Source organism: Astatotilapia calliptera, chromosome 4, assembly GCF_964374335.1.
Source record: "Astatotilapia calliptera chromosome 4, fAstCal68.1, whole genome shotgun sequence".
Lineage (NCBI taxonomy): Eukaryota > Metazoa > Chordata > Actinopteri > Cichliformes > Cichlidae > Astatotilapia > Astatotilapia calliptera.
The window spans coordinates 9,438,447-9,454,577 of NC_137425.1; the positions used below are offsets into that span (position 1 = coordinate 9,438,447).

The 16,131-nt window shown below is 38.7% G+C and overlaps 1 protein-coding gene across 4 annotated transcripts in view; it reads right to left on the reverse strand.

Annotated features, from left to right (window-relative positions):
- Positions 1 to 206: 206 nt before the first annotated feature.
- The window catches only part of axin1 (axin 1), a 29,103-nt gene continuing 13,178 nt past the window's right edge, over positions 207 to 16,131 (reverse strand). For 2 of the 4 annotated variants that reach the window (XM_026164481.2, XM_080300197.1), the window contains 9 exons: positions 14,632 to 14,772; positions 13,913 to 14,009; positions 11,362 to 11,499; positions 7,677 to 8,200; positions 7,424 to 7,588; positions 6,998 to 7,237; positions 6,519 to 6,602; positions 3,601 to 3,750; positions 207 to 3,505 (listed from right to left, as the gene is read on the reverse strand). In XM_026164481.2, coding sequence (XP_026020266.1) covers positions 3,379 to 3,505; positions 3,601 to 3,750; positions 6,519 to 6,602; positions 6,998 to 7,237; positions 7,424 to 7,588; positions 7,677 to 8,200; positions 11,362 to 11,499; positions 13,913 to 14,009; positions 14,632 to 14,772 — 1,666 coding nt within the window. In that variant the 3' untranslated portion in view covers positions 207 to 3,378. The remainder of the gene's footprint in view (positions 3,506 to 3,600; positions 3,751 to 6,518; positions 6,603 to 6,997; positions 7,238 to 7,423; positions 7,589 to 7,676; positions 8,201 to 11,361; positions 11,500 to 13,912; positions 14,010 to 14,631; positions 14,773 to 16,131) is intronic. The other 2 variants (XM_080300198.1, XM_080300199.1) reach the window with 2 other exon arrangements.

A 16,131-nucleotide genomic window follows, 5' to 3' on the forward strand; every position in this document is an offset into this window, starting at 1 on the left:
TCACTGTCATGTTGGAAGTCAAAACAACGACAAATGTAAGTAGCGTCTCTATGCCCAGAGAGCTCTCGCTTCATCTCATCTGACCAAAAGCACTTGGGAAAATTTTGACAAAACCTTTACATTTCCTAGCACGGCTACAAATTTTATTGTGCCACAACACTCACTACTACGTAACCAATTCAGCAAATAAAGATGCAACGGAACAATTTGTATTGAACACAAGTGCTTTTTTATTGCAAGTATTTATTGGTACCTCAAATGGTTCCCATGCCAGTCACTGAACAGAAACCGCTCCAAGGTACTGAATGAGACAGTTGGGCTGCTGGTCAGGGGCAATTTAAGTTTTACATATTTACATTAAAAGGTGGAACTGTTACAAATACTGAACTAAACTCATGGCAATGCAAAATTAAAGCTCGTCCCCATATCCCTCTGAAAGTTACACTAAAGACATCATTAGCATAGCAATAAAGGCACTCTGCTGTTTGTTATCCACATACTGATCTTAAATAAGAGAAGTTCACTTCTGGGACTATTACAGTAAGACTGATGATAGAGTTGATATTTTAAAAGAAATAATAAATGGGAATTTCAATTTGTTAAATGCACAATTTACCAGGCAAACGACAACAGAAGGCTAACGCACTTCATATATTAAACTGACTTAAATTAGAAATCTAAAAAAAGCAGCATGTCAAGAAAAAAAAAGCAGGCATTCTTTACACAAGGTTCTACGCAACAACGCATACAATACAGCACTTTGAATTCAAGGCCCACGGGTCTTTCCATTACAAAGGAATACACACTCATTAGAGCACACTGCTTCAGCACAATGGGGAAGAACAGAAAATAAGAAAAAATAAAACATGGAGGCCTTGAATCTTAATGTCACCTTAGACACTCTAGCTGACTTTTTTTGTGTGAGATATTTCAGTATAAACCTGGTGCCATAATCAAAAAGTCAGAAAATACAAACAGGTGGAAAAACACCACTGTAGTTAAACTGTATTATTCAAATATATTAAAGCCTAAATGGTTTAAACCCTGTTACTTGGATAATACATTTTACATGTTTGTATATTATGAAACTGCCCAATCTTTTTTGAAGCAAGTTGCTGAAATCAAATCAATTCTGTAGGCTTTCACTTACAGCTATTTTGGAAACGAGGCTTCAACATTTATGAGCATTTGCCTCCTTTTCCTCCTCTTTGGTTTAATGTGTCCGTTGCAAATTTACTAAACGTCAATAAACACATCCTGTCAGGCACAATATGTGACTGTTATAAGCTAGAAAAGGCGATCGAGTAGACATGAGCTCTTAGTGCAGTCCCTTATTAATTTACCAGCCAACTACGGACCTCAAAGTTGAAAAGACAAAAAATAAACTTGAAATTGATATTGAGATGCTTTTTGGCATCACGATGTTCAAATAGATTCTGTAATTAAAAATTAAAAATTAAAAAAAAATTAAAACTTGTTTACCTCAAACAAGCAAAAGTTAGAATTTTAACTGGTAATATCAGTTTTACACAAGTCAATAAATAATTAGAACGAAAAATCTGCAAAATCTCGTGCCGTTTCAAATGTTGGCTTTATTTAATTTATTGATACTGACTTTTTATAGCCTGACAGATATGTGAAGTCTTTAATTATATATTTTTTTCTATTTAATGTGCTTATTTTGACTTAAAAAACGCAACGCCTAATGTTTTTTTTGTTGTTGTTAAGTAACCAAAATTATAAACCAAGTTGCATAGGTATTCACCTTGGGATTTTTAATCACAACTTTTTCGTCACTATTATTGCATCCATTTTCAACTGTTAAGTTTAATTTAGGATAAAAGCAATGTAATGGACAAATCTTAAAGAACATAGCAATAAGCCACACTTACATGCCATATACAGCAAATGTATGGAGGATATGGTTGTTCTCTGTTACAGTCACCTATACCAGGGAAAACAGTGGCTGAGAGACTGTGACAAAAAAAATTAATTGAAGCCACATGCAATAAACTTGTGGTCTTGTTGCCTTTGTAACGGTTGCTTCAACCAGATGTAGTAAGTTGCCATTTTTAAAGCAACTTTCGTTGGGGTCAAGTTGGCACGCAATAAATCGCCAAAAAGAGAAAATCTGTTTCCAACAACATACACAGAAATTCACATTAACTACTTACATTCAGAGTCAAGCCAGAACCTCACAGATATGAAACACAGATTCCTGCAAAAATAGTGACATAGTTTCTGTAGGACAGTAATTTAACTGCAAAATAGCATGGGTGCTTGACAACCTATCAAGTCCCCTAATGCAAAATGATGCAAGGCAGCAAGACTGACTCAGAACGACTGGAATATGTTTGCAGTCTGCATTTATAAATCAAATGGCAGATATTTGTCAGCCTTTGCTAATCTAAGAGTGACTGCAGTCAGTCCAACTCAAATCGTTACTGCTTGGCCCTGTTCAAATGGCAGAGGAGATCTAAAGTGGTCACCCACAGGTTGAGGGTGTTACACATTAAACCACTGGTGGCTTGTGACCATAACTACTTGCAGTCCAACAGCAAACAAATTCAGTGCAATCAAACTGTTGCAAGAAGGTTGCCATCCTACTTTTACTCATGTGTGACTGAGCCATAAGACAGACATTATAATCTGTTCTGTATTGGACTTTTTAAATATATTTTTAAATACATTAATAAAATTCCTACACTGGGTTGCAAGAATGGGTTCTTAAGAAGGTCTACACCGAGTCAGTAGTATATAATATAACGAACAAGCAGTCTGATTTGATGCCTCTAAATAAAGTTCTGAGAAGTGAAGTATTAAAAGCACTTTAAAGTCACAAACATTAGCGTCCAGAGGGCTCTTACAATTAATGAAAAAAAGCAAACAAGAATCAGCCCTATCGAGGAATCGGATCGTCTTCACGAGGGGCAACGCTTCAGCTTTAATTAGGCTTAAAAGTAGCAATTTAAATACTTAAATAGATAGAAATTTTTTGCTGTATTTTAACACAAACTGTACACATCTGGTATCAATACATATAAAAATTACAAGTGCAGTTATTTTAGAAAGCAAACCCTTTGATAAGTCATTATCAAAAATACGTAGCATTAGTAGCACTTTTTGTTCTTGTTTTCTAGTAAACTTTACAATGCTACATTACACTCCAAAAAGAAAATGAGATTTTTCTTCTTCAAGTCCAACTTCACTGCAGCCGTGATACAGAAGTCAATGACCACTACTATAATCTTCTGATGCTGGATCCACCTTTTTTCTTGCCTCCTTATCCATTCTCCTTTGTAAAGCACTTCCTCTTCACCATCCACTTGCTCCTCAGTCCATCATACACTGGCTACTCGGCTCTCTCCTCTTTAAAATTTAGTCAACTTTTTCTACTTTGCCAATGATCTTCTCCTCAAAGATGGGCAGGATAGCGTCATCTTCACGTACCTCTTCAAACACCACCCCACAGTCAAACTCATCGCTTACCTTCTTGAAATAATACCTAAAAAGAGAAAAAATAATAATACAAGGTCAACTTGACTTTCTTTGATACCAGAAGACACCCCACATGTTACCCAGTAGCACCGTGAGTCTCACCTGTAATTTCCTTTCTTTGTTAGCAGTTCTTTGAACTGGCCCAGCGTGACAACCCTCCCTTTGACAGAAGTCCTGTAAGGTATCAGCTCCTCACAGAAGTAGTACGCCACAGTAATGTTTTCACATGGCTGCTTTTTAGTAGCTTTGTGTCTGAAAAGAGTAAAGAGAGGATTTTTTTTTTAGAACATTTGAAGTTCTCTCATGTCCAAAGCTATGTAAAACATTTTTCACTTAAAAGACACACAGAGGGAAAAAAGTCTACTTTGAATAGAGTTTGCTGAGACTTAGAGTAGTGACAATTGTAAGTTACTCAAAAAAATCACAGCAATAGATGGAAGAACAGGGGAAAAAAAGACTAATTGAATTCATGGACTGGAAAGGAGGTTTACATTTTTGCTACAAACTTGATCAATTGTATAACTTGATTCAAGTTACGGAAAGTTTCAGATATAAACTGATTTTTGTCCGCAATTTATAGCCTGTGATTTCATGATGAATCAAGGCCAATAATCACAGCTGAGAGATGTCAATGAATAAGCAGCTATCATTAGTCAACACGTTACTGTAGGAGTGCATTTACATAGCATCGCATCCATCTGGCCTCTAACAGATGGCAAAATGCAGGTGGCCGTTTTTCCATCGATCTAAACACACAGCTTTCATTATAGGATACATACATTGGTTTTGATGCATTCGTATTAATACGTCTCTGCCGCATGATTTTCTCTTTTCTGCAAGAACTGCGGATGCAAATTAAGCCTGATATTCACAATTTGCTTCCAAAATCCTCATCCTTGTGAGTCACAGCTGGTCATGCAAACACGACACGCATGCTTTTGGATTCAGTGTCACATTTACCAAAGATGTCATTATCCACCTCAAACATGCTCCCTCAAGTAAACATCCATAAATCTAGTTAGAAATCACAGAAAGATTAGAGAGAAGATACTTATGACTCCAGAATTTCTGTGAGAACCTAGCCTTTAAGCTTCTTTAATAAGACACTTCAAATAATCTAATACCAGTACACAGCACAGAGAGCATAAAAGCTTCCGAGTCTCAAAAATGAAGAAAATCTAATCTGTAGAAATCTGAGGTAAAACTGCTCTCAGCTCTGACCTCAGTAAACACTTTCCTGATGAGTTTAGAGCAGCGGTGTCAAACATATGGCCCGTGGGCCGGATATAATTGTATCAGGCGAGTGAGATAATTTCATATGTCAATTATTAATGGCCCATTGGTATGTGCGAGCCGAATCTTCAGCCCTGCTGAGAATCCAGGAAGGAGTGGGACTTTGTTTTGATGGGCACACCATCCGGCCAATCACATGCAAACCTTTATGTGAAACAAGAAAGGGGTGCAGACGTTCTGAAGCCAGCCAGTATAGGCATACAGGCCAGGTACACAGAAGTAAACTCAAAAGTGTCGGGAAGAAGTGAAGAAAGGAGCAAAATGTAAAATGAGCATCATGAAGCCATTTATAATTCTTAACTTGTTTGATCTGCTGCTCACCACAAACAAGCACAAGCAGACATTTTGGACTTTTAACTGTATTTTCATATTTTTTGCAGCTTTTCCTATTGATAAAACCCTCCCTTGTAGCCATTCATACTACACAAAGTAATTAAACAATAAATAATCAAATGACAGAATAGTTTCTGCTTTTCACTTTCTACTGTAGACATTTTTTTACGACTACAGCTGAAAAAAAGGACAGTCTGGGCAATGAGCTAACAGAACTTGTTTTGTAATTTTACACATTTATTTCTTACAATTTAAGTCCAAAGAGTCAAGACAGATTTCTTTCTTTGTCGCAGGAGCCTTTTCGTTATCGTGTAGAAAAACGGACATGGAATTTCTTTACACTGACAGGAAGGCGGAGTTTCACTCGTCCGGCCCACTTAAGATCAAAGTGGGCTGTATGTGTCCCGCAATGTAAAATGAGTTTGACACCTCAGGTTTAGAGGCTCCGTCATTTTGGGTCACAGTGAATAAAGTTCATTTTGTAAAATACGGCCCATCTAAAAGGACTGGTGGATTCTCCAGTTTATGCTCATGTGCTAATGAATCGTGAATAACAAGTTCAGTTTCAAAATATTAAGACGGTGATGACAAAAACGCTTTCGAAGAAAATAAGTGACAACAGTGGCTACGCCCAGCTTTTATACTGCCAGTGATGCAGGGTTTCCAGTATACGCCCCAGCCCACAGCTGTCTCACCAAAAGTATCAGAAATTCTATATTTATAATTTAGATTTATGTATAATTATAATTCCTAAATACTATTATTATTAGTATCCTATTGTCCTTCATATTTTCTGTATTCCAATTTTGCTGTCATCTTTAAGTAATTTTTTTAGAGGTGCGTACTCGAGTTACGGAAAGGTCCGGTCAGTAAACGAATGCCAGACCTCGCAAATCTAACAGGAGGATTCAGGAGGTGGTGTCACATAATCTTTCTTTCATCTGCAGTTCTCATGCTCTTCCTCATCTGGTAGGCAGCTATCAGGCAGTCAGACATCAAACAGAAATACATGTTTCTCAAATAACATCAAAAACAGATCCTTTTTGTAACACTCTAGCTAGTCTGCCGCTCCGGGAACAGAGAAAACATACACTCCTACTTCCTCTGTGACCTAATTTTTTTTTGGTCTTCACAGAAACTAATCACCAAGAAATCTGATGATCTCAGCCTTCAAGTCTGATCAATTTATTTGTGAGCAGTTGAGGAAATGATAAACCTTAGATCATGAAAATATTCTGCCACATACAGTTAACAGTAAAACCATTGTTATTAAATCAGTAATAATCCTGCAATAGGGCAGTACTGCAGGAAAGTGCTATTTGTCCATTATTTTCCACTGACTTAACATGTCGCACACAATGTTAAAAGCTATTTGTGGAACACAGTGGACGTACTCGGGCTCGGAGAGCTCGCTGAGCTGAGGGAACTGTACGGGCCTGACTGCTGTGCGATCCCTCTGGATCACCTCCAGCACATACCTGAGAGACCAAAAAACCCCGGTGGTTAGACACAGACCAGCTTAAAAAAAAAAAAAAGAGGCACACGGGCTAAAGATTTTCACTAGATAACAGGGAAAGGACTGGCTTTCTCTTTTGTGGCTTAACTAATATATATAAATTACAGTCTGTGACATGCAAACCCTTTTCAAACCGTTTACACAAGCTTGTCTGTGCCTTTTAAATCTCTTTGTATTTCACAATATATTTGAGATTTCTATCTGCTGACAGCCAGCAATGACTTAGCTCCCAGAGCTGAAGAGGGGAGCAATTGTCACAAGTACGACAGAGCAGGGTACAGATATGGCAGAATATTATATTCTTTGGAAAAACTGAAGAACTAAACAAGTGGACATGAGTCATATCTGTTCTTTTACCTTTGCTTAGGCTGCAATGTTCCGGACTTCATCTTCTCCTCCTCGAGTCGCCGGCAAACCTCCTCCAGCTGAATGAGGGGGCTGGGAGCTGGGTTGGGCGGCATGGTGGGATCCTGGATGAAAGGGTGAGACGGCTGCACACTGTTCCGCAGCTGACCACTGATGCACGGATGCATCGACCCCGTTGAGCCGAGGCGGGATCCCTCATGTCCAACAGTCCTTTTGGACCCAGTGGTGCTCCTATGATAAAAAACATATCAGCAATTTATTTAATAAAATAAAGAAACATGCTTATTTTAGCATATTTTAGCTTTACTTGTGCACTGGTGACGTAGTGGCATGAGCACATGTCTAAAATGTTTTAGTTTTATTTAATTTAAAAAAAGGAAAAAAAATTATGTTTTCTAATAAAAGGTAATCACTGACCCATATGGGCTTCTCTTATGCTGAACCATTTCTTTCTGTCCTTCCATCAGCCACAAAAGGATCTTCTGGTTTTTCTCCATCTCCTCTCCAGGCCCCGGCATGTCATAAGGCCGCAATTCCTCACCTCTCTTTGATGCTCTTTTACACTGTGTGCCACCTCTGCCGCTGCAAAATAGAAAATAAATAACTGATAAGTAGAAAACAACAGGTATTTTTCATGTGTGAATTCAGTTTTTCTTAGTTTGTTCCTTACATGTACCCTGCATAGTCCATGGGGTTGGATCCCATGCCGTCTGCATAGCTGCGAGACTTTGATCCGTAATGACTTGACTCGGTGCTCCAGGGAAAGCTCCCATGCACATGCGTGACTAAATCAGCCTCCACCTGCTCTTTGGGCTTGCCCACGCTTGTGTGGTGGCCATGGTGTTTGTGGTGGTACAAGTGGCTAGTTTCTCCCTTGAAACCGTGCCTGGATGCATGTTTACCCTGGCCTGGCATCCCAATCCCTTTTATCCCTGGGAAACCGTCTGGTGAGCGCGACTTCGGAGAATGACGGCCGGTTCCCGGCGACTGGCAGCCCGGGGTCTTCATGACTCGCTGCACGTGGTCGTCCAAGATGCTCTCTGGGTTTTCTTCATGAGCATCTCCGACAAAAGGAGCGCTGTAGGTGTTGTCAGCATAGCGAGGGTTGTAATTCTGTGAATAAGCACCAGGGGGGAACCTGTGACTGGATAATGATGTTGCTGTGGCCATCATGACTTCGTCAGCCTCCTCTTCCTTTAGCACAAACACATATACGCACAATGTAAAAGATAAAACCTTGAAATAAAAATCTAAATAAAGATAAACACAACATATAACACAAAGAAAACACAAAAAAGGCTAACCTAATTTATAAATAATGTATATATACTCGTAGCATGGATTACAATGAATGTTTAAATCATATAGCAAAGAAATACAAAATATGTAAATGTGCATTTTATTTATTCACCAGCTGTGTTCCATGTGCACTATCAGCACAACTGATGCTATTCCACCAGGCTGCAGCTGCAGTACTTATTTCAACCTGAAGATGGCAGGTTTAACCTTAAGTTGAAATGTGTGTTCTCCTTCTTAATGCAGCAGTTTGGAGACAATCCATGAATACAACCGTTTCAGCATCCAAATAGCATATTTCTGTGGCTTCGTGTCATGACAAGCAGAATTGCTACAGCTCGAGCGCTGACTGACTGGGACAAAACTCTCTGACAGACTCGTCTCCAGGGGGATTTAAAGGGTGGGGTGCTGCAGGCTTTCATAATAGGTTTTGATAAGCAGGCACTGTAGGAAGTGCAGGACGTGCAATGTTAAACGGAAAGATTGAACGGAGAATGCCGGTCAAGAACTGCATGGTCATGTTGTTATTCCTATATGGCCCAGGATCTCACGCCTCTGTTAACAGAAATACTTTATTCTAAATGAAATACTGACATAACAAACCATCATAAAACATTACTAGATTTTTTTAATGTAAACTTCTAGGAGTGTAATGTCTCTAGAAATCCACACTTGAGCTCGAGCATTTTTATTTGATACTCGTGGTTGAAAAAATAAATCCCTATCAGAGATTACCGATCATGACAGGATCACGAATGATATATAATTTCCCCTCTTCTAACTTGTTTCCACATAATCCTTGATGTGAATGATATTTTAGCTTAGCACTAGCATGCTTCACTACTATACAATAAGGCCCCGTGGCTATTTAAACGAAGCAGCATTAAGCAAAGGGCAGATTTACATGAGCACTTTAAAACTATTTCTCCACCTATTCAAACACATGTTGTTTACACCAAACCAAAATGAGCACCTATTTACAACAATGGCTCTTGACTTGTGGTTAAAACTGATGACACAGTCATCATGTAATCCTACTGCCCCCTGTAATCTCAACAGTCATGCCAGTAGGTTGTCCAGGGTGACAGTAAAGACCTTAAGCATTCAGTTTTACCCTGATAATAATATATTCATCATAATTTCCCGGGGAAATTTGGATAAAGAGAAAACATTTTATTGTAGGTGGAGAAATGAGCACCATACGCCTTTTATTTTGCCTCCTGTATAAGGGTGGGAACATTTTGGCAGAGAAAGAAGGTAAAGGAGAGAATATGTATATATGGAAAGACAGATTTTACTTTTCATTTTTAACCAGCACAAGCTCAAACCTTTCATGCCAGCTATGTCAATAATTAAATCAACCTTCAATAGATCTCCACTTGTAAACATGCCAAACCATCTTTTGAGCGCTGCCTCTGTGCTCGCCATCCTCTTACTCCAACTGTGTGAAAAGGAAACTCAGCCTGTTCATACACGCAGTTAACTTTCTCATGCCCACGGCTTTCTTAGATGCAGCTGTATTGCAAAATATGACCCATGCAGGCCAAGTATTTTTTGGCAAGTTTTTAAGTAATTGATGTTTCTTTACATCTCCGCGTTCCATCCGGATATCTGCGCTAGCCGAGCCCACAAAATCCACACAGAACAATGAAGAAGAGACGAGCAGATATTTCGAGGAATCAATGAGAGCCCTGCTCACAATCTTTTGCCGATAATTTGCTTACTCCGTACAATAATTACATTATGTGAAGTCCTAATCAAATTTTGTGCAGAATGCATGACGGAGCTGTGGAAAGCTGAAAAGTTGCATTGTCATGGAATCAGATTTTGGATTTTTTAACAAGATGGCACACCCTTAAAAATCTAATTTTATGCTACAGACACCATAACTATATCACATTTTACTGCTTCTGATATCCTCATTTACAAGCTAAAACCCAAGCTCACATTTCCAAAGTATTACTTGATGAATGGCGTCCTCGCCTCCCGTTTCCACAGGCCAAACCTTCAGCTGCGTGATGGCACCTTCTTTCCTTTCATAGCTACCCACATAAATTGCCTGCCTTGAGACTTAATACTTGGCACCGTACACTGAGGGAGATTTCATTTGTGGTTTCAGGAACCATTTCATCAACATTCAAGTGACATCAAACAGGCGGCTCACTGTTCCAGGCTTACAAGTGGCGGAATGTGCAGGTGCTCCATCTGATTCACAGACAAAGCCAGATTGCTGACAGGCCAAGGACAGAATTCTCCAAGTGATTCATAATGTTTTTTATTCCCTATTCAAATGGTTGGCCTCATTAATTTCATTAAGGCCAGGTGGATTTAAGTCTCCTTTGTTACTGAAGACTTAAAGCTCAACGGCCGAGCACACACCTCACAGTCTGGCTCAGAAATAAGCATCGGTAGAATCTACTGTTACACTTCAACCAGCAATCTGCTTTTCAATAAGCTTTCACAATCTATTCAAGTATTCTTTTATTAAAGTAAACCAAACTTAGTAAATTGGGAAAACAGAGCTCTTTGATTTTACCATTTGCACTGTGAGGACTTTAAATGTGATCTTTAAAACCAGCCCTTCATGTTGCAATCACAAACAATCTCTGACTCAAGCTTTGCAAATGAAAAAAATGTTTTAAGTTTAGTTCTTTAGGTCACTGTACTGCATTTTTCATTATTAGCTGACATATTACTGATGATATAGCAAATAAAAAAGAATTGTTCCTTTGCCCCAAAGCATTTTTAACTTTAGGAACTCATACTTTAATTTCCCCTATCCCCTCATCACTAAAATTCTTCAGTTGTGTTACACAGTAGTAGCAATATTCAGCTCCTAACACTTCCTCACATGACTTGAATGTGTAACCAGTAGCTCTGCACTGTTGAGACTATATTAGAGGTCATTCAGTGAACACGTGATTCCATTGAGCCTGAACCTCTGTAGAAACCGCTAAAGGATGCTTCTTATTCATATAAATTAGGCAGAATTAACAAAATACAGCTTCTGATTGTTCTTTCAATAGTATACGCTTCTTCAGAAAACAGAGAGAACATACCAACTGTACTCTCTTCAGTCGTTCCTCTAGTTTCTCCTGAGCCTCCCTCTCTTTCAGTACGCCCTCCAGTCTCCTGATCAGCTCTGCAGCAAACCTTTCTGGCTCCACGTGTATATCCTTTGGAATCCGGTTTGGGCGCTGGAGAAAGAAATGTCAAAATGTAAGCACTGCTGCATTACTGTCAAAGCCACTTCAGCAGTCCCAGGATGTTTTCCCACCTTGGCCTCCAACATCCTTTCAGCAATCACATTAAAGTGCTTAAACATAAGCAGGAAGACATTAAACTAGATGGTGTTGAGTGTTAAAAACACCAAAGGGATAATAAATTTAAGTATTAGCAAATGTGCCACAACTTTACCACTAAATATCACTAATGCTTCATTCACTGCTGTAAAATACTCTTAACCTTGCAAGTCTGAGTATTTGCTCAAGACTGATTGGTGTGAACCATGAAAAACCTTAAAATAAGTATTAACAGTAATTATTTCTGAAGATGTGGGTTTGCTCCCCAGCAGTAGGGACTCACCAGTTTGGTATCTGAATCATTTAGTCTTCAATTCAGTTAATAATATTTCATTGACAAGTGTCTTGCCATATTGTACAAAGAACTTTTACAGAAGAATATCAGGGCAGCACAACCTTAGGAGAGGTTGACTAATGGAAAAAGACAATGACAGAAAGAACATAAGTATGAATGACAAGACGTTAATCTTATTGAAGTTTTAAGGCATGAACTAAAAATATTAATGATAATTTTAATGAGCTAAAACTGTTTTGTTGGAATAAAATGGCACAAAATTATTGTTTGTGCTGCTTAAGGAGGTTCTCTGACATAAAAGTAAGATAAGATAACTCTTAATTGTCATTGCACAGTCATACCTCGTACAATAACACAACGAAATTGGAAAACTGTCCCATGTCGGCACTAAACACAAAAAAAAAAACACAACACAGTAAACCTTAAAGTGCAAAAAAAAGATATGAATAATAAATTAAAGAATGAATGTTCATTGTGCATTATTGCCCCCCCCACAAAAATAGCTAATCAGGTCAGCTGTTAGCACTGATTAGGGCTATTGCCCCGTTGTAAAAACAACAGGGCAATGTAGTTCATATATTTAACTAACATAAAGATCAAATCACATTTTCTCATAAACACAGTTATCTTAGAAATACATCACTTACATTATTTTACTTACTTACATTATAATACATATATTTGATAAAGGTGTCTTTCTTTGTGAGGACATAAAGAGATTTAGACCAGATTTAATAACGGCCTCATTCTACAGATATGTGACAAATTCAATTTAAAGCAGGAATGCTTGGTCCCTACAGTGAGGGGGATCCACCAGAGCTGTTATGCTGTGGGAGCATTTTTCTGGCATAGCTGGGCCCAACTAGACCCCTGCTTTTCCGGGTGTTCGTCTTTCATGTCTGTCATGATGGAAGTAGTCTGCTGAATTGAAAGACAGTCATGCGTAGGTCTTGTGGGGGTTGGGATGAGTATCAAAATGATGTAAAACATATGCTACTGCTTTTACCATAGGCATATTTAAACCTTGTTAACCGACTGCAGATTTAACACACCACAGTCACAAAAACTCTAAATGGAGGCTTTGGGAGAACTGTCCAGTAGAGTTCCTGGGACCTCGAGAATTAACACCAATGAGCACTAAAGCTGTTGTGCCAGCATTCATTAGCCCAACACCTTAGAAAGACAGTTAATGTTGTTTTTTGTTCTTTTAAATAAGGTTTTAAATAATATTAAGTACTGCATGATTTCCTTCCACTTTTCCACCACTTTAATTTATTTCCTTGTTTGATTGCTTTTTTACTGTACCTACCTTTAAGTATTTGTATGTTAATATAATTACATTGTCATTTCAAATAAAATAAATTCTACTGAAATTCTACTTAATTACACAGGAACTGCAACTTTAGTCTTGGGATTTTTTGTAAAGTGTACAATTTCTTCTCCTGTCAGTGTATGCAATTACACTGCAATCTTACCTATTCAAACTGTGCCCCCGATTTGAATCCAGTAAGTGCAAAAATAACTTGACAAGAGACTCTTCTTTAAACATATTTAAAACATAATCTCTGTTTTTTCTTATTAAAAAAAAACTGAAGAGTAATTTGTTAGGGGTAGAGATTTGGGCTCTTCTATATAGTCAATTCTTACATCTTAATGAGAGGCTGGATGAGGCATTTTAATTTGACGCTTTACTCCAAGGCCTAATTAGAGCTCGAGTTTCCTACCAAGAGAGAGCAGGAGCTGCAGAGGGAGGCATCAGGCTGTCACAGGGAAAGGTTCATGTCTACTAGGCTTCAAGCGCACGCAGCTTAGGAAAGCATCAAGCTGCATTTAGACAGACTACTCTTTCACCATCAGCTATTCTTATACTCCATCACAGGACCCCGCGACACAGCAGAGCTTAAATATGCACATCTCCAATGGCGGAGCAGAAAAAAATAAGCCAGGAACCGACAGCTAAAGGTGTCGAGGCAGAAATGGAGAGAAAAGGGAAATAACCCATGAATAACTCACTGGAATATGAGGTAGTGGCACTAGCCCATTTGCTCTGGCACTTTCATGCATCTCGCGGCGATGCTGCTTGCGGTATCTGTAGGGTGGAACCCCATCTCTGGAATTAAACAAAGACATTTTCATAAAACATGCTCATGAATAAACAACAGAGGCAGCTTTGAAGTTGAAAGCTTTTCACAGAATTTGTTCCTAAAATGAACACCTAGATAGTGATTAATTCGTAAAGCAGGACAGGTATGCTCACAGGCTAATAGTGTCCCTTCTGCACAAGCGGCGTTGCACATTATGGTCACATATCACATGCAGAAGAGTGTCATTTTATATGATATTACTCATTCTGGGGTTTTTTTCCTGTTCTGGAAGTCCTGGATCAGTTAGCTGATAACAGCCTCTAATCCATTCAGCTTCAAAAACATTTTTGTGCAGTTGTGCATGCTTTGAAGCTTCGTTGGCTGAATTCCCCAGTGTCATATCTGCAACTAAAAGTCTTTATTTTGCATATCTTCATTCAAAAGCACACAACTGGCAATGACTTAAAAACACTGAAATCCAAGTTGCACTAAAATATATACTATTCCCACATATAATAGGATCCTGTCTATTTTATTGGTGAAGGTAAAACTGTCATTCCCCTAAAAGTTGTAACCTGCATAGCCTGTTTTAACTGGTACAACTGTGTGTGAAATGTTTGGATGATTGGATGAAGCCAAAATACATACACACTGCTGTCTGTAAGGGAAATGGTGTCTGCGTCACTGGACATGCTCTGTTGCTCACTGTCATTGGCGCTGGTGGCAGGAGCCATAACATGGCCAGTGTTGACGTAGTACGGGTTGATTGTCTCCCGACATGGTGCATGCCTGGAAAAATGAGGGGAAAAAAAGAAAGAAGAAAAAAACAAAAAACAGGACATGGTGACAAAAGGGTAACAAACAGAAGTAGACCGAGATATGAAAGGCATCCTCAAGTTTTTTGGATGATTTCTAAGGTAGTTAACATACCAACATAAACAAGATTAGAAATGCTACATCTTGTAAAACACCAGCCTTCAGGCCAAGAATCAGTTGAACTGAGTGCATTAATGAGAAGTCAGTTTTGTTTTGTTTTTTGTGCAGTATAGGCAGCAGTGTGCTGTCTTCACAACTTTGAAGCAAAGAATAAAGGAGCAGAGGACATACAATTTGCATATAAAAACAAATCAATACATGAATGAATATTTGTTGATTGATTGATATTTTATCTTGCTTTTTTTTAAACTGAGTTTGCCTCAAAGTAAGGATGAAGTAAGCAGGATGGATAAACTCTATGTCACTACATTCTGGAGTTTATTTGTTCCTGCTATTTATTTTCTGTAACATACTCATTTAAATGTTTTCCATCTGTCAGAAAGCTCTACTATTATAACAGAACCTGCAGCTCTTGTAGCTGGATGAAGATTTCTATCTTCAACCACAGGAATGAGGATAGGAGAACATGAGAGTCCTTCGATTTAATTCTTCATATTTGCTTAATTTTTTGCCATTGTTGGCATAAGTGAGATTGGATTTAAGTTCATATAGGCCCACCAATTATACACAACTTAGGTCATTTGAAAATACTATACAGTGTTTTCCCAAGTTTGACAGTGAGCCTAATGCTAGTTTATATCAATCCCCTGACCCCTCGCGCCACCTGACTGCCAGTGATTCACATCTGAAAAATGTCTGGCACAAGGAAGCAGAGGCTTCAAAGGCCATAAACAGCCATTAACTGCGAGTTATGAGTGACTCCGTTTGTTCATACAGTGTAAAAGGTTTTTATCTTTTTTATTTATTTTTTTGCTGCTGTAATATCCTGTCACTCGCACTTCTATCTCTTTGGCATGGCTTACACAAACAGGCTCTCAACCAGAGTAAAGTAAGAGCAACAGAGAGCAAGAAAGGCTAGCAACAGCATTTTTGATAGCATTTCAGCATGTAAAATACTCAAATGCCCTGTGTGCCCTGTGGCTCAAATCAGAGTCACAGGGCATTGGGGCCTATTCCAGCTGTCATAGGGCAAAAGGCAGGGTACAACCTGGACAGACCACCAGTCCACAGCAGGAACACAGAGATGACCATTCACGCTCACATTCACACCTACGGACAATTATAGGATCACCTTACGTGCATGCTTTTGGATAGTCGGGGGAAGCTGGAGTACTTTGGGAGAACATGTAAACTCCAGATGGCCTGATCAGG